At 29.6% G+C, this 18,652-nt stretch overlaps 1 protein-coding gene across 2 annotated transcripts in view; it reads left to right on the top strand.

Annotated features, from left to right (window-relative positions):
- The window catches only part of LOC107452964 (cell adhesion molecule Dscam1), an 89,011-nt gene that overhangs the window by 19,246 nt on the left and 51,113 nt on the right, over positions 1-18,652 (top strand). For both annotated transcript variants that reach the window (XR_015429887.1, XM_087153670.1), the window contains exons 2-5: positions 6,333-6,653; positions 15,071-15,232; positions 15,489-15,635; positions 17,730-18,023. Coding sequence is in view for 1 of the 2 variants with exons in the window: in XM_087153670.1 (XP_087009796.1) it covers positions 6,333-6,653; positions 15,071-15,232; positions 15,489-15,635; positions 17,730-18,023 (924 nt within the window). In the remaining variant the exon portion in view is untranslated. The remainder of the gene's footprint in view (positions 1-6,332; positions 6,654-15,070; positions 15,233-15,488; positions 15,636-17,729; positions 18,024-18,652) is intronic.

Below are 18,652 nucleotides of genomic sequence, written 5' to 3'. Positions count from 1 at the left end.
TGCTCATCTATAACATAAAATGCTAAAAATGACTTCGAGTTCACTTAATGTTAACAGTTAGAATTTATGGAAATCGGAGAACAGTGTTCAGATCCGAAAATAATTTTTTGCCTAACTATTTCTAAGACTTGGTGCTATACCGAAACAAGTATAAGACCTTTGCTGTATATAAAAATTTAAATTTTAACAATTATTTTTTCTCAGACAACTGTTTGAAAAGAGTGTATATCTTTATTGATAATAAGAGTGTATATTGATAATAACATTTACATAAAGATTCGAAATGTTTTTGGAGTTGCTACAATGTTTTTCTTTTTTTCTTTCTTTTTTTTAATGAAATTTGAAGTATTAATTGCCAAATTATAGATTCCTTACTCAGGTTTTGAGAAATATTTGTAATTTCTATTTTCCACCACCAAAAGTACTTGTTAAACATCTAGCCAACATAGTTTTGGGTTTAGATCTTTGAAACAAATTTAGATAAATAAAGCAGAATGCTTGCATATGTGTATGCTCCATATACAAATACTCAATTCCTAACTGATCCGCAAAAAAATTGTGAGGACTTTCAAAGACATGGTAAACCTAATTGCCGTCTTTGAAACTCACTCCGATCAACGGTTTGTGTGTAACACCCCATAGCCCAAAGAAAGAGCTTTCCATAGGAATTGAGAAAAATGTTATAATATGAACGAATTGCTTGCTTGAATCTCTAATATATCTAATATTAGTTTTAATGCACATTTTTCTGAATTGTTTACCTATGATATTCTACGCTGGAATTCAATACCGAAATTCGATAGTCGTGTGTAAACAAAGCGGTGCATTAATGTTGCAACTCTTAGACTTGGTTTATTATCATACTGTAAGTTTTCGGATTAGATTTGATTAAGTACCTGCAAGTGACGTCAATCGTGGCATTAACAACAACAGCTATACAAAGCTTACAGCAGTGCAAAGCTTAATTACCTTCTCCTCTCATATGCTCGGAAAATATTTTCTTTTAAAATTATTGAGAGTTTATGTATCTAAATTAAGAATCCTCCTGAAATTATATATATATAAAGAGAGAGAGAGACGGAGGTTTAATGATGACCTTAAATTCCTATGAAAAACGTTAAACTGGTAGAGGAGTGGAAAGTTCCTTTCAAAAAAAAATTATGCATTAAGCTCGAAGAAAATTCGATTTTTGAATAGTTCAATTCAAATAAATTTAAATCATTCGTTTATTTTTACCGATGTCACTGATAGGTAACGCAAATTTTCTATAAGAAAATAGTAAACAAGCTGTACGAAAAGTAGTTAGTTTCTAAAATCTTTTTTTTTCTTTTTAAAATGTATTTTAAATGTTAATTATGTACTCTACCTATCACTAATTATGTAATCTAATCACTGGTTAAGCAAATAAATCTTACAATTTTACAGCAGTCCTGCAGATAGATACAGAGTTTTTCGCAATTGGGTGCAGTAAATAATAGTATTTTTCCACGTTTTGTCACAAAAATCTAAAATATACGGTAAAAATCTTTAAAATTGGCTTTATATTCCTTTTTTTGGATTAAAATAGATTTATAATCAAAAGGCTAGCTCCATTACTAATAAATTTTAAAGCGCACATATAATAGCTTTTTCATGAAACTAATAAAGAATTGTTTGAAATAGTTTCAACGATTAGGCGAAAACTATTTGCTCTTAGTTCATTAAAATTCCCATAACAGGACGTCAAAATCGTAAATGATAAAGTAGTTTTTACTGTTCAATTTTATTGAAAAAGAATCGAATAGAAAGGGCATAATTTTTTTCGTTAATGATCAAAAACAAAGGGAAGTGTGATAAAAAAAAATCAATATTTCCATTCCTCTGGGATTCATCGATTTTTTTTGTAACGAAGTGTGAAAATCCCATTACTTCAATACCAATTACTTCATAAATTTTTCCTGTCATCATTAACGGGCATAAAATGGTAATATGGAAACCTCATTTTCTCAAGATACAGAAACCGTTCAGTGAAACGATGAACTATTATCCGTATTAATTATGCAGCACTTTATACGCTTCATCATTGTGATAGGAATACTAGAATGTGTATTATTCTCTAGGGTAAGCTGCCTGCACGTATGGTATCAACATTAAGAAAATCATTTGTATCAAGAAATATGATGGTTAGAAATATTTTCCGCCTAGATATTATAATGCTAATCAATTCTCAGTGAGGAATAAAATTAACTCAGCTCGTAAATTGTACTCTTGAAATTGAAAAATGCAATCAAGTTCATCCATGTGTAAGTGATACTTTAAGCTTAATTTGTAATACATAGATTAATTTGTAGAGCATGAACTACGTTTCAAAATTTGATTAAAAATAAAATTCCATTAGCATAAGCGGTGTTTAATAAATTTTGCAACATGTGCTCTGAGTAAATGCAAAATATCGGTATTTATTAGAAAACTAGTGGCTAATTAAGAAAATACTTAGTCTGCTCTATTATAGAAGGCTTATAATAGTAATAAAATAGATGAAAGTTTAAAATAGATGAAATAGGCTAATATTCGAAATAGGTGAAAGATGAATAGATGAAAGTTTTAAAATAAAAATGCGTGCCTTAAATATTTAATAATTTAACTGTAATTTTGCAAAATGAATCACATTATTTAGACAATATTATAAGAAAATACATTTTAATTGAAAAAATCAAAACTTATTATCAAATTCTAGTATAGCATGCTTTTAAAATCCAACCATACAAGAATGATAAGATTTTTTAACACTTCAACTTTGTGATAGGAATGCCAGACTATGTTTTATTATCAAAGGCAAGCTACCTGCACGTATGACATCAATATTAAGAAAATCATTTGCATCAAGAAATATGGTGGTTATAAATATTTTCCACACAGATATTAAACGGTTAATTCCCCCTCCCCAGTTAATATAATGTTAATGAATTCTCAGTGCGGAAGAAAATTAAATCAACTCATAAATTCTGTTTTTTAGTTTAAAAAATGCAATAAAGTTCATTCCTATGTAAAGTTTAATTTGTAATACACGGAACTATTTGCGGAATGAATTACATGAATTACATATTAAAATGTGATTGAAAATAGAATTCCATTAGCTTTATGGAATAAAATCTCTGTTTAATAAATGTTCTAACGAATGTCACAAATTAAAGTGAAACTGCGGTATAAATTAAGTGGCATGTGAATAGTTTAGAAAATAGTTAATTATAGAAGGGTCATAGTTAGTAGTAATAGGTTGGATGAAAGAAATAAACTAAATTTGCTCGAATATATTAATTGCTATTTATCATAATGAATCACAATATTTAGATAGCATTATAAAAAATAAATTTGTATTTTAAAAAAAAATATTAAATTCTATCTAGCAAAATGTGTTTTTAAAATCAAATTGGGAAAAGATATAAAGGTTTTAGTTTTTGAACAATTAAGGGAAGTGGGAGATAGTATAAGTTTATATAAAAAGTAAAAAGAAGATAGAGACAAGTGACATAGGGTAATGTTTAGTAAAAAAGAAATTCATAGATGCATATATTTGCTATGTTTACCAGCAACAAAAGGTGAGAAATAAAGTTTCAAATTAATAAAAAGAGGGATTTATATCAAGTTCTCAATCGATGTCAAATCTTTTTTAGCCACCATAGATTCTTGTTTTTCACCTCTTTAATTTCTGAAAAATTTCATTTTATTTAATCTCTAGTTTACTTAGACATTCAAAATTTCAACACAATAATGATTACATTTCATTCTCAGAATATTGTTGATTTTATTATAAGAATTTCTTAAAGTGTTGTTAGTTTTTTTTTTTTTTGCAAGCAAAGCACACAAAGATGTATGTTGTCAATTAAATAGTAATTCTGTTCAATATTACGAGTTTCAAAATCATTTTAAGTACATTATAATTTCAAATAATTTATATTTACAGTCGTATAGCTCCTGCCTTTTTAGTGATATTGTCTTTAAATGATATCTTGTCTTTCTCGAAACAAAGATACACGGATTGCGTAAGTCTTTTTTTTTTCTAGAAAGACAAGAGTCAAGCCATTTCCTAGATAGAAATTATTATTTTTTTATTTACATTCCATTCTCTTATTGCTTTTGACTATATATTATACTTTTTCCTGTTTATTCAGTTCATTTTTGAACCAAAAGAGATCAGATATTTAATCAGAATTTTGAAGTAGCAAGATAAATTTGCAATAAAGCAGAATCCTTTTTGATATTCTATGATATTGCAGGATCGTCTGTTTTATTAACCTAGTGAATATAATCTATAGAATTTAGTTTATATCTGACAAACGCCTTCCTGAAAAAATGGCAGTACGATTATGTTTATATCAAATGGATATTTCTTCATTTACATACTAATTTAGCTTGAATAAAACTTTTGTTACTTTAGCTCTAAATAGCTGTTTTATTAATATATTATGATTGCCAGAGCCATCTTTTTTCTGCGCAATAAGTCCTAGTAATGAAGTGGTTAAATTATTGATTCATAATAGTTAAATAACTAGTTAAATTATAGTTAAATAGTTAGTAGGAAGATAAAATGGTTATAAAGTACAATTCTTTATGCTATTTTATACTATTGAATGACCGTCGTTCATATTAACGTAGTGAATACAATCTAGTATATATCTGACAAAGGCCTACATGAAAAAAGTGACCGTATCTATATATTTATATAGAAGATTGGTTATTTACTTGCTACTTTACGTTTAATAAAACATTTACTTCAGATACTTCAGATCCAAATGTAAATTGTTATTTTAATTATATATAATGGTAGACTCAGCCATCGTGAAAGTAAATAGTAGTTTGTCTTTCTCTCCTTGATAGTGTTCTTCTTTTCTTTTCTTAACTGACATTCCTTTTGAAAGTAATTGCTATTTTAGGATTTTGGGATGATGCCCTGGTCAAATGTGTTAGCTTCGCAATCAAAATTTACTGAACAACTGTTCATCCAGTGTTTTCTATATTTAAGTAATAAAATGGAATACTACTTTTCACAAATTTATAAAGATTACTAGCTCAAGTTGGTTAGAATATTTCTGACTGATGTTTAGCACACTTAGCACACAAAAGGTTTATTATATTGTGAAAATTTGCAACTAAAAGCGCCACAGTATTTATCCGTGCCATTACAGACATTACAAATTTTACAGATTTTCAAATTACATTTAAATTCCTCTAAAAATTTTTTTTAATGAACCTGAGTAGCTTAATGTGAACCTAGACAAGTGGAAATCAAATTCTCAAAATAGATCTATTTTCTGTACCTATTATAGAAATAACATAAAAATTCAACTTCATAAAATATATTCCATCCATTTTAAACACGTTTTATGTTTCATCTTTTCCCAAATTAGGTTTAAATTAACAATCATTTCTCATCAATTTTACTCGATTTTCAATGATAAATCACTATTATTTTTTTCTCTTAATATGGTGACCGCTTTTCAATGTTGTCTCCATAACTACAAAATTATCTAAAGATTGTGAACAACTTTTTGATGAATTTGTTATTTTTGTTAACTTTGAATTAATTCAAAAGAAACGGGAGCTTATAAATAAACCATTTTGACTAACTAAAACTACTTTCACGTAGAACATTTTCAGAGCAAAGTGTCCCCAATTCATTACGATGAATGGGCTCTAGACGTAATGAATGATATTTAAGCAGTGCTCCGTCATTTACGTGCAAAATTTTTCTTCACTGTTCTAACTTTTTTTTTATCGTTACTGATATCTAAACTGGCGAAATAAATATGGTTTAATCAGTCGTCTGAGGGATTTGAATCAAGGTCACTTCAGGGGGAAAGAAATTATTTTGCTCTTATGCTATCATTAATTATTATATAATGTTTTGTTCCATACTATTGAATACATGCAAATATAATAGACCGTTAATATCTTTCATTTTTAAGACAAAAAATATCACCGGTAAATAACAAATTTCATTTAGTCAAGATAATACAGGAAATTGTTTTAAATAACTTAACAAGATTTCGATTTGAAAATGTAACTGCATCACCCACGGTTTTTTACATCTATAGAAGGGTAAATATTTTGTTTATTTATTTACAATAGACGTGGGGGTATGATTTGAGTTTTTTACTGTTTCTTTTATCTATTTTTTTAAACAGATTTCAGAAATTTATTGCATTGTTTATACTATTTGTTTTATTTGCAACGATTTATTAATGTCTCATTTAAATTTATTTTAAACTTTTCACGAAATTGTAATTATTTCAAGTTATTCCAAAATGCAATCTAGATCCATGACAACTAAATAATGTTTATTTTAATGACAGGTTTATCAACTGATCCATTAAGCAAGGGCCCATCATTTCTGAGTGAACCTCCGAATAGAGTGGAGTTTTCTAATTCAAGTGGGACTGTCATACCTTGTTTGACAGATGGCAGACCTCGACCCATCGTGACATGGGTCAAGAATGATGGAGAAGTTGTCCACGATTTAACAGGACTTCGCTACATCCAACATGATGGGTCATTAGTTTTCAGACCTTTTGCTGCAGAAGATTACAGATCTGATGTCCATGCCTCGATTTACAGATGCGAAGTGTCCAACAACATAGGAATTATTGGCAGTCGAGATGTGCATGTGAGAGCAGGTAAGAAGTTGAAACTAACATTGCAGTTTATTAAAATGGCATGCAGAGAAAAGTATAAATATACTAAAAAGATTTATATGTTACCACTCAGAGCGAAATTTTTTTTGAACGCGCAATCGATGGCAGAACGGCTTGCGCAAAGTGTCTAAAATCTTTCGTAAATTCACCTTCTTCCCAGAGATCTCAGTAAAAGACCCACATTGAAGTCATGTTTCTTTTTTTTATTGTAAAAGAAAAGGTTCTAATAAAATTAAAGTTCGCATAAAATTAACTTCTAGCAGCAGAATGGAACAAAAAAGCAAATCTCTATATGAAGCAGCAGATGAATAAATAAGCGGGGAAAAAAGTCAGAGAATTAATAATCAAGAAAAAAAAAGTAGCAATAAATGGATGAGTGATTTGATAAAAAAGTGAATAAATGAATGAAGATAATGAAAATTAAATCAATGAATTAAAAAACAACATAAAATTCTCAACGAGTTAGCGAAAACGAATCAATAAATCAACGAATGCCTGGATTAACAAATACATTTCAGAAAATACACGGATAAGCAAATCATCTGAGCGAAGAATCATCGAATTAATTTATTTTTTAATGATTACTTTTCCTTCATTCATTGGTTTATTGATTCTTTTTCCTATTGATTTACTATTTTTTACTGATTCATTAATTCAGCGACTTTCTCATTTTTTTATTTTTAATCACATATTTACTAATTCATTGCCAACCGGCCTGTGTAGGGGGCAGGGAACTGTCCTTGCATCAGAAAGGTCCTGGGTTTGAATCCCGGACAAGGCATGGGTGTTTCTTTATCTCTCTGTGGGTTCTATGTCCTTACTCCTTTGTGCGTGAGTGTGTGTAAATGTGACCCGCCCTATAAACGGGTTGTGGTTGTGTGAATGGCATGGGAGAAGTCGAATTTCTGGCCATAGATGGCGCCACTGAAAAACAGGAGCAATCGCACCCCCACTGCCTAAAACAGGCATACGACAAAAAAAAATGATTCATTGATTTATTGATTTTTTTCATTTAAAGATACACTATAACGCTTAATTTGTTTGATCCCAAACCTTACAGAAACATATGTAATTAGTGCGGACTCAAATCAAAGGTTACAAGAAATAAAAGACACGAAAGTTTTATTTTGGATTTATCTTAACCTCAGTAGAATCCCTAAAAATTATTAGTAAGAATCCGAAATTTCACATGTTCAGAAGGATTTTATTCGAAACTAAGGGAAGAAAACGAATTTTGCCAACTCATGATAACATATATAAATGCAAAACTTATTTTCAAATAATCATACATATATATTTTATTTACAAGATACCGGGTAGATATATTTACTAAGAAAAGAAAGTAGTATCATTTATGCAGAACTAACTTACAGAGAAATGACGTGAAAATCCTGAATCGATATTCAAAAATAAGAGACATAAATTTTCTATGAAACTTATTCAATACTGAAAGATGAAGCTAAGATAGTGTCTCTTAACTAAATTGGAGAAAATCTGGAGTTTCTCAAATGGAGTGGGGTTCAGCTAATGCTTTCGGGATATAGTAATGGCTGCATAATGTTGATATCTCATGAAATATGTACGTTTTATATTTTGTGAAAGTATGCAAATAATATCTATGCATCATTCATAAAGACTTTAAGTCCCAGCCAGGAAAGTTGAAATTCAAAAAGCTTTCAACTTATAATATTAGAATTTGCTTTCTTTCCTTATTTTTCGCTTTTAAGAAATAAATATCTGATCCATATCGTTTATAGCGAGAAAAAAGCTCTTACGCATATTTTTTTGTGACATAATAACAGAAAGAATAATAAAAATTTATATATTCCTTTTAAAAGTTGTTTCTAATTAACGTTATTTTTGGATAAACTTATTTTATAACAGCTTCCATAAAATTTTCGATTGACATGAAAACTCCTGACTCATTGCGAAATAAGTAAAAAGTGAAATGGGTACAAATTTTTGCTTTGATCTCTTGACTTATATAACGGAATCATGTTTCCAGATTTCGGCTGGCACCATTTTGATGGTCAAAAATCCAAATCCTTCAAGAAATGGTAAATTTTTACAAAGAACAAACTTCGTATTCCGTAGCTTTAATAGTTAGCATTAAATACATGCTTGAAGTCAATTTTTTTGAAAATTTTAGATTTATCCTTACTTCGTGATACTCCAATAATTAGAACAAGAGTTGCTCGAGATATTTTTTTTTGCTCACAGTGCAAACTAAAATATAGAGAAAAAAAACTTCAAAATTTAACTGCCGGTAAATTTTATGTAATTTTCCTTTGATTTGAGATAATAAAAATAATTTTATAATGTGAGAAAAAAATCATCCTTTTACATTAAATCTAATTAAATTGAAATCTAATTTAATTGAATCATGTTTCCAGATTTCGACTAGCACCATTTTGATGGTCAAAAATCCAAATCCTTCAAGAAAAGGTAAATTTTTACAAAGAACAAACTTCGTATTCCGTAGCTTTAATAGTTAGCATTAAATAGCAAGCATGCTTGAAGTCAATTTTTTTGAAAATTTTAGATTTATCCTTACTTCGTGATACTCCAATAATTAGAACAAGAGTTGCTCGAGATATTTTTTTTTGCTCACAGTGCAAACTAAAATATAGAGAAAAAAAACTTCAAAATTTAACTGCCGGTAAATTTTATGTAATTTTCCTTTGATTTGAGATAATAAAAATACTTTTATAATGCGAGAAAAAAATCATCCTTTTACATTAAATCTAATTAAATTGAAGCATATAAGCTTGTTTTCCTGAAATAAATTCATTATCTGTTTAACCATAAGATTTGCCTATTATTTAATTTAAAATATTTTTACTAGAGTATTTATATCACTGACAAATTAAAAAACAAAAAAAAAATTCAAATGTATCGCAATTTGGATTTTAAGCACCTACTTCTTAAAAAATTATTTGTCTACAAAGGCAATATAAAAACATTGAAGAAAATTAAATCTTAAAGCCTAGCAAAACTACTTGAAATAGAAAAAATCTTGAATTTGTTATTGAGCTATCAAGGAAAAACAAAATTTATTGGACTTTATTTGAAAACCGTTCTGCAAAGGTCCAACTTCCTTACACTATATTTCCCAAAGGCCTATTTGATTCGAACTGTACCTTCATCTGTTCTTCTAGACCCGACATCTGAAAAAGAACTGCAAACTTATAAATTTTTAATCTAACATCTTCCGATCCTGCTTCAGCTTCATTGCCTCAATTTGATACATTTATTAGATATTTACTAGTTTATTATTACTTTATTTTTAAACATCGCTTTTAAATTCAAAGATAACTATTTTAGAGGGCACGTAAAAGTAATATAGTTTTCCCTAACGACTCTTACGGAATTCTACCTTACAAGATTTATACGTCTAACGTTAGTACTTTCAATATATTGTATAAATGTATCTATCTCTCTATCTCTCTCTCTGTATATATATATATATATATATATATATATATATATATATATATATATATATATATATATATATATATATATATATATATATATATATATATATATATATATATATATTGAAACAGAAAAGGTGAAATATATATGAATTAATGAAGGAGATGTAACAAAACTAGAGAAACAGCTGTGTCCGAGAGAGACACACCAGGACAGAATTGCACAAACTATAGAAAAGTGGTGAAGAACTCATGCTGTTAACAAGGGGCAAAGGTGTATTAGTTTGAAAGCAAACACATTTTTGTCCTGAAAACAGAGGAATAAGTAAGCAAAAAATGAAATTAGACAACTTTAGCAAAATTATGCTCTGCCTTGATGTTGTTTCTCTCGTTACTAATATTCTTATTTCCAGTGCTATTAATTGTTTAAACTAAAAGAATTTAATTTTTTCTTTAACGAATTTTAAAGTATTATCTCCCTTGTCAATTCATTTGTTCAAAAACTGCTTTCTAATTCAATGGTAAATTCTATGAATTAAGTGGGGGCTAAGCCATGGGTAATCCTCTCGCTCTCATTCTGTGTGACATTAACCCGATATTTCGAAGTCTTTAAACTTTTCAAATTCTTAAGGTGAAGGCCTGGAAAGTCTGGTTAGTAGGACACTGGGCCCATGTCCAAGAGTTCGTGGGTTCCAACCCAGCAGGCCGAAGATTCCTCGTGTAGTAAATGGTGACTGATGTGCGTAAATTCTATCGAGTCGCAAAGTCCTTCAAGTTCTCGTAGCAAATCAATAACTCTGGGGGTACTGATCCAGGAGTTCCCTTGTCTTTTGGATTGGTTCAAAATTACAAGACTACGGAGTTGAGAAGTCGTAAACGACGTACAACGACGGTTATAAAATAAAAAATAAAATTAAAATTCTTACGATGAAGAAGATATGTTGACGACTAGTTTTATTTTATTTTGCAACAGTCGTTGAACAGCCGACCCAATTTTGGGTTTACGACTACTAATGTTCAACTCCGTAGCCTTGTAATTTTGAACCAATCCAGAAGACAAAGAAACTCCTGGATCAGTACCCCCAGAGGTATGATTTGTCATGGGAACATCAAGGACTTTGAGACTCGATAGATTTAACATGCGTCAGTCACCATTTACTACACGGGGAGTCTTCAGCGGGCGGGGATCGAACCCATGAACTTTTAGAAATGGGACCAGTGCCCTACTGACTAGGCTATCCCGGTCTTGATGACTAGTTTGCCTTAATAGATTGTGAAAGTGTTAATTTCTGTTGTCATCTTGGTTGACGCCAATATTCAAATAACTTTAAAAGCAGAAGTAAATTTTGTTCTACTTTTCTTAGATATTAATGTAACTAAACAATCTGAATCAATTTTTCTCCTTTGCTTATTGCAAACATTCTGCCGTTATTTTACCCCCTGATTTTAACTTTAATTAACCTTGTTACCTTTTACCGACCATAGATGGCGCCACTGATGGGGCCACTGGAAAACACAAAATGTTTTACCATAGATGGCGCCACTGGAGAACAAGAACAATCGCACCCCCTCTGCCTAAACAGGCAAGCGACAACAACAACAACACAACCTTTTATTTTTCACGCACTTAATGTTTGCTTTGACTCTTATTCTTTAATTTCCGAACTATACATCGCCCTCTCACTTTACTGCTAACCATGGATTTAACTCCTATAGTTCATTCAGCTATTCAGCTATAGCTCATTCACTAGATCAACTCATACCTTTCTGTTCTACAAACCCTTACAGTGTATTTGTATTTGTATTTTTGTTGCCTATTTTCTTGTCATTTGCTGCAGCCATACTGAAATCTTATCCCGCTTAGGTTTTAAAGTCCTTTTCAGGCCTGTAAATTTCACTTACTTAAAGATCTATCAGGAGAAAATTGATTTGGAATTTATCACATACTTTTTCACTGCGACCTTGGCAACCTTGGACAAACCAGAATCGCCTGAAATTTAACCTTTAAGAACACGATAAATATGCCAGTCTTCAAAAATGTGATAAATATTCTATTGCGGTATATTTTGGAAGCATCAATATAACTTGAGTTTTGTTAATACTAAGATTCTTTCCCTCCCTGCTACATCAGCTCATCGTGACGTGCAGTAATCTTGTTTCATTCATATAAATGCCGGTGCCCTTGTAAACGATATAAGTTTTCCCTACCTCTCTAAAGAGTGTGGAAATGCATTATGATCTGATTTGCCTCTCTCAACTACTGTGGTTTTTCATTTTTTTTCACCGCTACAATTTTTTCTTTTATCTTTAATTTTTAGCTACCACAGTGCTTTAATTATGCTTTTAACTTTTATTTTCTATTTTTCGTTGGCAATTTCAGACTTTCTGTTTCTCATACATTCTGTTTTCTTCCTTTACCTTTAAAATAAGTGCCCTTTTTAAGTACTCGAAACATCTCAACATATATTATCGGCTTCATATTTGTCGAAGCAAATAAAATTTTCATATCATCACGTACGCAGTGTGATGCTTTTTCTTTCTTTTTTTCTACCAAATTGCCATTTATGAGTTTCAAATTTAATTTTCTTTTCATCATAAATTTGAATAACTCTACATGGAAAGGTTCTGAAAATCTAAAATTTATGGTTAAAATACCTAATGTCGAAAAAGTCGTAGAGTCAGTAAGCAAATACACTATAAGCAAAATATTTTCTGAAATTTATTTCTGGACCACATTAAAACATCAGTTTAAATTCAGAATTTAAAATTTAACCATTTGAAATCATTTAAAAAGAATTATCTACATAAATATCAACAGAGGAAATTACAAATAATTAGCAAGAGTTTCAAACATTTATTGCAGTTATAAGTTGAATCATAAATACTAACCATTTTATGGCAATATCCGTCCGAAACAATATGCAATAAGCCTATTGATAAATGAATAGTCGTTAAGCTTCTATCTCACCGAAATTCTGGGCTCGCAAACTATCTATATTAACCAATCATCCATTCAAAGACATTCTGATGAGATGATGATCTCTTTTTGGCATTATCTACTTAAGGAAACCAGAATATTCTCGTCTTATCATATGACATTCTTTTTTTTTCATTTTGCTTTCTTTCAATCAAAGAAACATTTCGCTCTAATATTCGGGAATGTCATTAAAGGAGAGATTCGTTTTCTCATGTCATTGATGTGTCATTTAGTCCGTCTTTGAAATAATTATTTCGATTTTATTCAGCTGATGGAGAAATTCTAGTACTACAAAACGAGTACTACAAAAACTGTGCTAATAACAAATAAAAAGTGCTACCAACATATTATTCCTTTTTGTATACTGAACCTTGGGACCATTGCATTTAAAACCGTACAGATTTACTTCAATCTTATTGGGTTATTTTTAAATTGAGCTAATATTCTGTTTAGGATAATCGATGTAGTTTTTTAAAAAAAAATGGATCACCATTTAATCCTTATATGAGTACCTTAAACAGCTATATTTTGTAAGTTTGCATTCAAGTAAAAACTGTATAGTTTTATGCAACTGCATAGTGTAATTAAGATAATATTCCGTTTAGGATAATCAATGTAATTTTTTAAAAAATGGATCACCATTTAATCCTTATATGAGTACCTTAAACAACTATATTTTGTAAATTTGCATTCAAGTAAAAACTGCATAGTGTTATGTAACTGCATAGTGTAATTGAGCTAATATTCCGTTTGGAATAATCGATTTTATTTTTAAAAGAATGGATCACCTTTTAATTTCTATATGAGTACCTTAAACAGATATATTTTGTAAATTTGCATTCAAGTAAAAAATGTCTAGTGCTATGAAACTAAGATGAAACACAAGAAAATGCATCAAATAAGAATGGGCATATGCATCAATTTTACATCAGATTCAGGTAGTGGCAGATGCGAATGATATTTTGGTTTAACATGCTGGATTTCTTTTAACAGTGTTTTATCAAATAATCAAGTTAAGTAAGGATTAATTTTCTTTACATATATTACGATTCAACTTCGCACTGAAATTAGACTGCATCATATTTGAAACCATATTATGATTCAATGTAGTTTGAACTTCTTATATTACATACATTTCATATTCCATTACATGCAGGGTTACATGCATCTTACTATCTCACTAACTAGAGAAATTTATTCACAACTCATCTAGAACACTGACGGTAACTATTGTTGTGTAGGTAATCTATTTCAAGTAGGAGTGTGATATTAAATATCAGATAGGTTTGGTCGGTGAGCGAAGAATAAAATTCCCTCGTCTTAGGAATGCGCTTTGTATTGTTTTCACTGTAGCCGATAGCTCCAGACTCAGTATCGGAGAAGCTTCTCTGGTTAGCAAACAATATTGCACTAGCTCCATGTTTCACCAACTTTTTTGCTTTTGTTTTCATGTTGAAACATGAATAAATGAATGGAACGTGGTATGGATCACTGCAACTAACTAATTATGCCATCGTGTTTCACTTTTAAATTTTTTTTCCTTGAGAGATTCTGTTTCCTTTCTTTTTTTAAGAACTATTATTAAATAAATGTATTTCAAAAATTTCAATAATTTACTTTTATTCCAGCCAAATTTTTTTGGAATTTATAAATGTACTTTATTTCTCAATTTGTAACATGTTATATGAGTATGCACATACGGCAGATTCAGGTTAAAGGATATATTTTTATTTTTTATCTAATTAGAAGAAAATATTTATTCCTTAAAGTAATGCTGTAATTTTTTTTTGAATTTCATAATAGCTCTACCCATGTAGGTAGTTGAAAATTGATACATAACTCTAATTTTATAATTCCTGCATAACGAGGTACAATCACTCTATACCACACAACAAAAGGCAATAAAGTATTTATAACATTTTAAAATTTAAAGAAGTTAATGTTAAAAGTTATGGAATAAATTCTAATTCTATTTCTCTTTTCAGTTGTTGTACAAAATTACGAAATACGTTTATTTGACGAGTTTGTATTGAGAGGTAATATGGCTATTCTTCGATGTCCAATTCCAAGCTCTGTAAGTGATTATGTTCGAGTAGTTTCATGGGAAAGAATTGATGGAATTATGATAACTTCGTCAACTCTGAATGGTATGTGCTTGCTTTTGGGTCATTTTTCTTATTTAATTAACAACAAAACGCGTAATACTGCATGGTACTATTAGAACGTTTTCCCCTTACAGTTAAAGCATTAAATGTTTTAACTGTATTTTTTACTGGATTTGTATTCTCGAAAGCTGAAATATGTAAAGATACCAAAATTATTATCTTGAATTAATTATTTTACTATTTAGTTAATTTTACCGAGAATATTTCATTGTAGAAATTTTATTATATTCCTTTTTAGCTAAGTACGGCATGCTGGAAAATGGTGACTTATATCTTATTGATACCACAGATCATGCAAACACTTTCAGCTTTAGATGCCACACCGAGAACATTTTGACTCGAGAGAAAAAAATGAGTATGAATTACTCTAGAATAATTGTAACAGGTACGCTTCATCTGTTATTTTCTAAATGTTACAACTTTTTTACGATAGTTAAGAATTGTTTTTTTTTTAAGTTCTTGTCATTTTTTTTCATCTGTTTTTAGATTTCACTTTTATTATTTTTTATGGATTCTGTTGGCTAAGTGATCATGTCAGCAGATTGATCTCAGCACACTACTTTGATATAAGAGCATTTCACTGATGCTTCCGTGTAACAGGTACAAACCTGATTTAGTTTTTAAAAGTTTTGATCTCAAAACAAAACTCAGGTTCATCACTCGTGACCGTAATTCAAAAAATGCATATTTTTCTTTAGATTATGTTTTTTTTAGAAACATATGCTTTTTTAGAAACTTACGTTTTTTTAGAAACTTACGTTTTTTTAGAAACTTATGTTTCTTTAAATATTTTTAGTTATTTCTCTTCAAAAGTCTTTGTAATTTTGTGTACTTTAATTTATTTTAAGACATTATTATACTTTCAGAAGAGTTGCATTATAATATTGTTTTACTTAACACTAAAAAGACTTGTTAAAGTGTTAAAAACCATTAGAAATTTCTTATAAAAAGCTCTCTCTCCATAATATGCGAAACCTGCTAATGACGTGGTTGAAGTCTTATCAGATTGCTTGTAAAAGTAGAGTATGTTCATTTTCTGATAAATATAGTAGAATGGTAAAAAAGACAGATATGATCTTTCATCATCAAATGAAATGCTTACTGTTGGATATTGTCTTATCGGATCCGCAACAAAACTCAGTGGGTTAACAAAAACAGCGATATCAAATATTGTTTTCTAAAGGTAACAACACAGACTTGGTTAACTGAAGTTCGAACACAATCATCCAAGACTGTGATCAGAATCATAAAACGAATTGCAAAGCTAAAAACGTACCCTACTTTGCTTCATCTGAGAAAAAGCTTCAACTAACGTCCTTTCCAACTATTTTCGACATGAAACACCCTCTAAGTACTGCGAAAGAGGGGAATTCGTAGTCGGATACCTGAGAAGAAACTTCTCAGTTCTACTCGAAGTATCTGACTTCATTTGCAGTGGTGACAGTAAGGAAGATATCGGACATCCGAGTATTAGAAATGGATGATGTGAATAAATGAAATACGTTACACCATGTTTCAGAGGTGGAAAACGTCGAATATAGTGAGAATTTCATAAAGCTATGAATGCATCTCATCTTGTTGGCATTCTTCAAAGATCTGGTAAGAGTATCATCTGGAGTATGTTCTGAAAGATATTGAAGGGGTACCCAGGTGTTTCTCAATGAAAAAAAGCCAAGCAACACCTGGGCATATTGTCATTGCATTCTGCTATTTTTATTTCAAAAGTGACGGATACCTTATAAACAATCTTACTAACATATATCTTACCAGAATCACTAAAATTCGGTTTAATTAACACTAATCTGACTCTCAACATTTCCCACTGGCCCGAAAAACCCAAATCTTTACTCACTAAGAAATATTGATTGCATTTGGAAAGGCATACCTTTCGAATATCCCATATTCTATTTATTTTAAAGAGTCTAAAAGTGTACATAAACAATGCATGGTACTTTCGGACATAAATGTAATCCACAATCTTTCAAAATTGATTCCTTGGTGAAAGCGGGCTATTTTCAGTGAAAATGGAAGTCCAATTATGTATATTTATCAAAGGTTTCTAACTAATTGGTCCTTGTATGTATCATATTTGGTTACTTTATGTTTTTCATGTATATCCAGGTAGTTATTTTGTACTGGATTCAATTCCATATATATATATATATATATATATATATATATATATATATATATATATATATATATATATATATATATATATATATATATATATATATATATATATATATATATATATATATATATATATATATATATATATATATTATCAATGCGTGTATAGTTTTGAAAATTCTGAAATTTTTTCAGATAAATTTTTTCTACTGTCATTTACAAATTTATGTTGGAAAAGAGATTATAATAAACAGTTATTTACAGAAATAATTATTTTTAATATACCATTTAATCATAATATCTAATTTTTAAAGAGATTGTTTGTATTAAAACATATATGTTTCAGATCCACATCATGCCCAACCGCCAAGAATAGTTCAAAGATCAAGCATCGTGACAGCAACAATAGGACAAAAAACAACTTTGTCCTGCATTGCCCAAGGACATCCTGTACCACGGTATCGGTGGCATAAACTAGTTGGAAATCAGCCTGTTTCCCTCCAAATGAGCTCCTCAGCGAGGCAAGACGGTGGTGTACTTGTTTTTCATAAGACGGTGTCCAGTGACAGTGGTCGATATGTGTGTCACGTCAGCAATTCAATGGGAGAAGATTCTGTGCAAATTGAGCTTATTATTGAAGGTATAACATATAAATGTTGATTTCAATCTTGTGTGTTTTACCTTTTTTAGGTATTTAGTAATGAAGATGGAAATTTTTTAGCATCTTAATAATCTTATTCGCTTTATTATTAGCTCCATTTTTTAAAGAAATTGCTATCTTGAAAATTTGCGACAGTATGAAGGCTATAATGTATTTGCGTATGCTAGTATTAAGGTGAGACATAAGTTCATTTCATTCTAATTTATTTAATATAATTATGCATTTTTCTTCGGAACTTTACTTGATATTATTCAATTAGGTTTGTCTAAATAAAAATGTATAACGTTTTTTAAAATCAAATTGATTTAAAAACTGAATGGCGTAAAATTTGTAATGAAATGGATATAATGGATATAATATAATTGCTCAATGAATGAATAATAATATAATATAATTGCTTAAACTCAAAAATATGAAAAAACTTAGTATTTTAAAATTTGATCTCTTTGTTATCATTTGTTATAAATATGTTTTATCACCAAAAGTGAAATGTGTAAAAATATAAAGAAATTGTTCTGCAAGGGAACTCTTTTTTTTGCTACATAACAGCCAATGTTTTTTGAAGTGCGGATCTATTGAATTTATTCACATTCTGAATTTATAACACA

This window comes from Parasteatoda tepidariorum, chromosome 10, assembly GCF_982258835.1.
Source record: "Parasteatoda tepidariorum strain Cologne lab strain chromosome 10, Ptep-v5.0, whole genome shotgun sequence".
NCBI lineage: Eukaryota > Metazoa > Arthropoda > Arachnida > Araneae > Theridiidae > Parasteatoda > Parasteatoda tepidariorum.
Note: the sequence above shows the minus strand (reverse complement) of the source record. Positions and strands in the feature narration are given on the sequence as shown.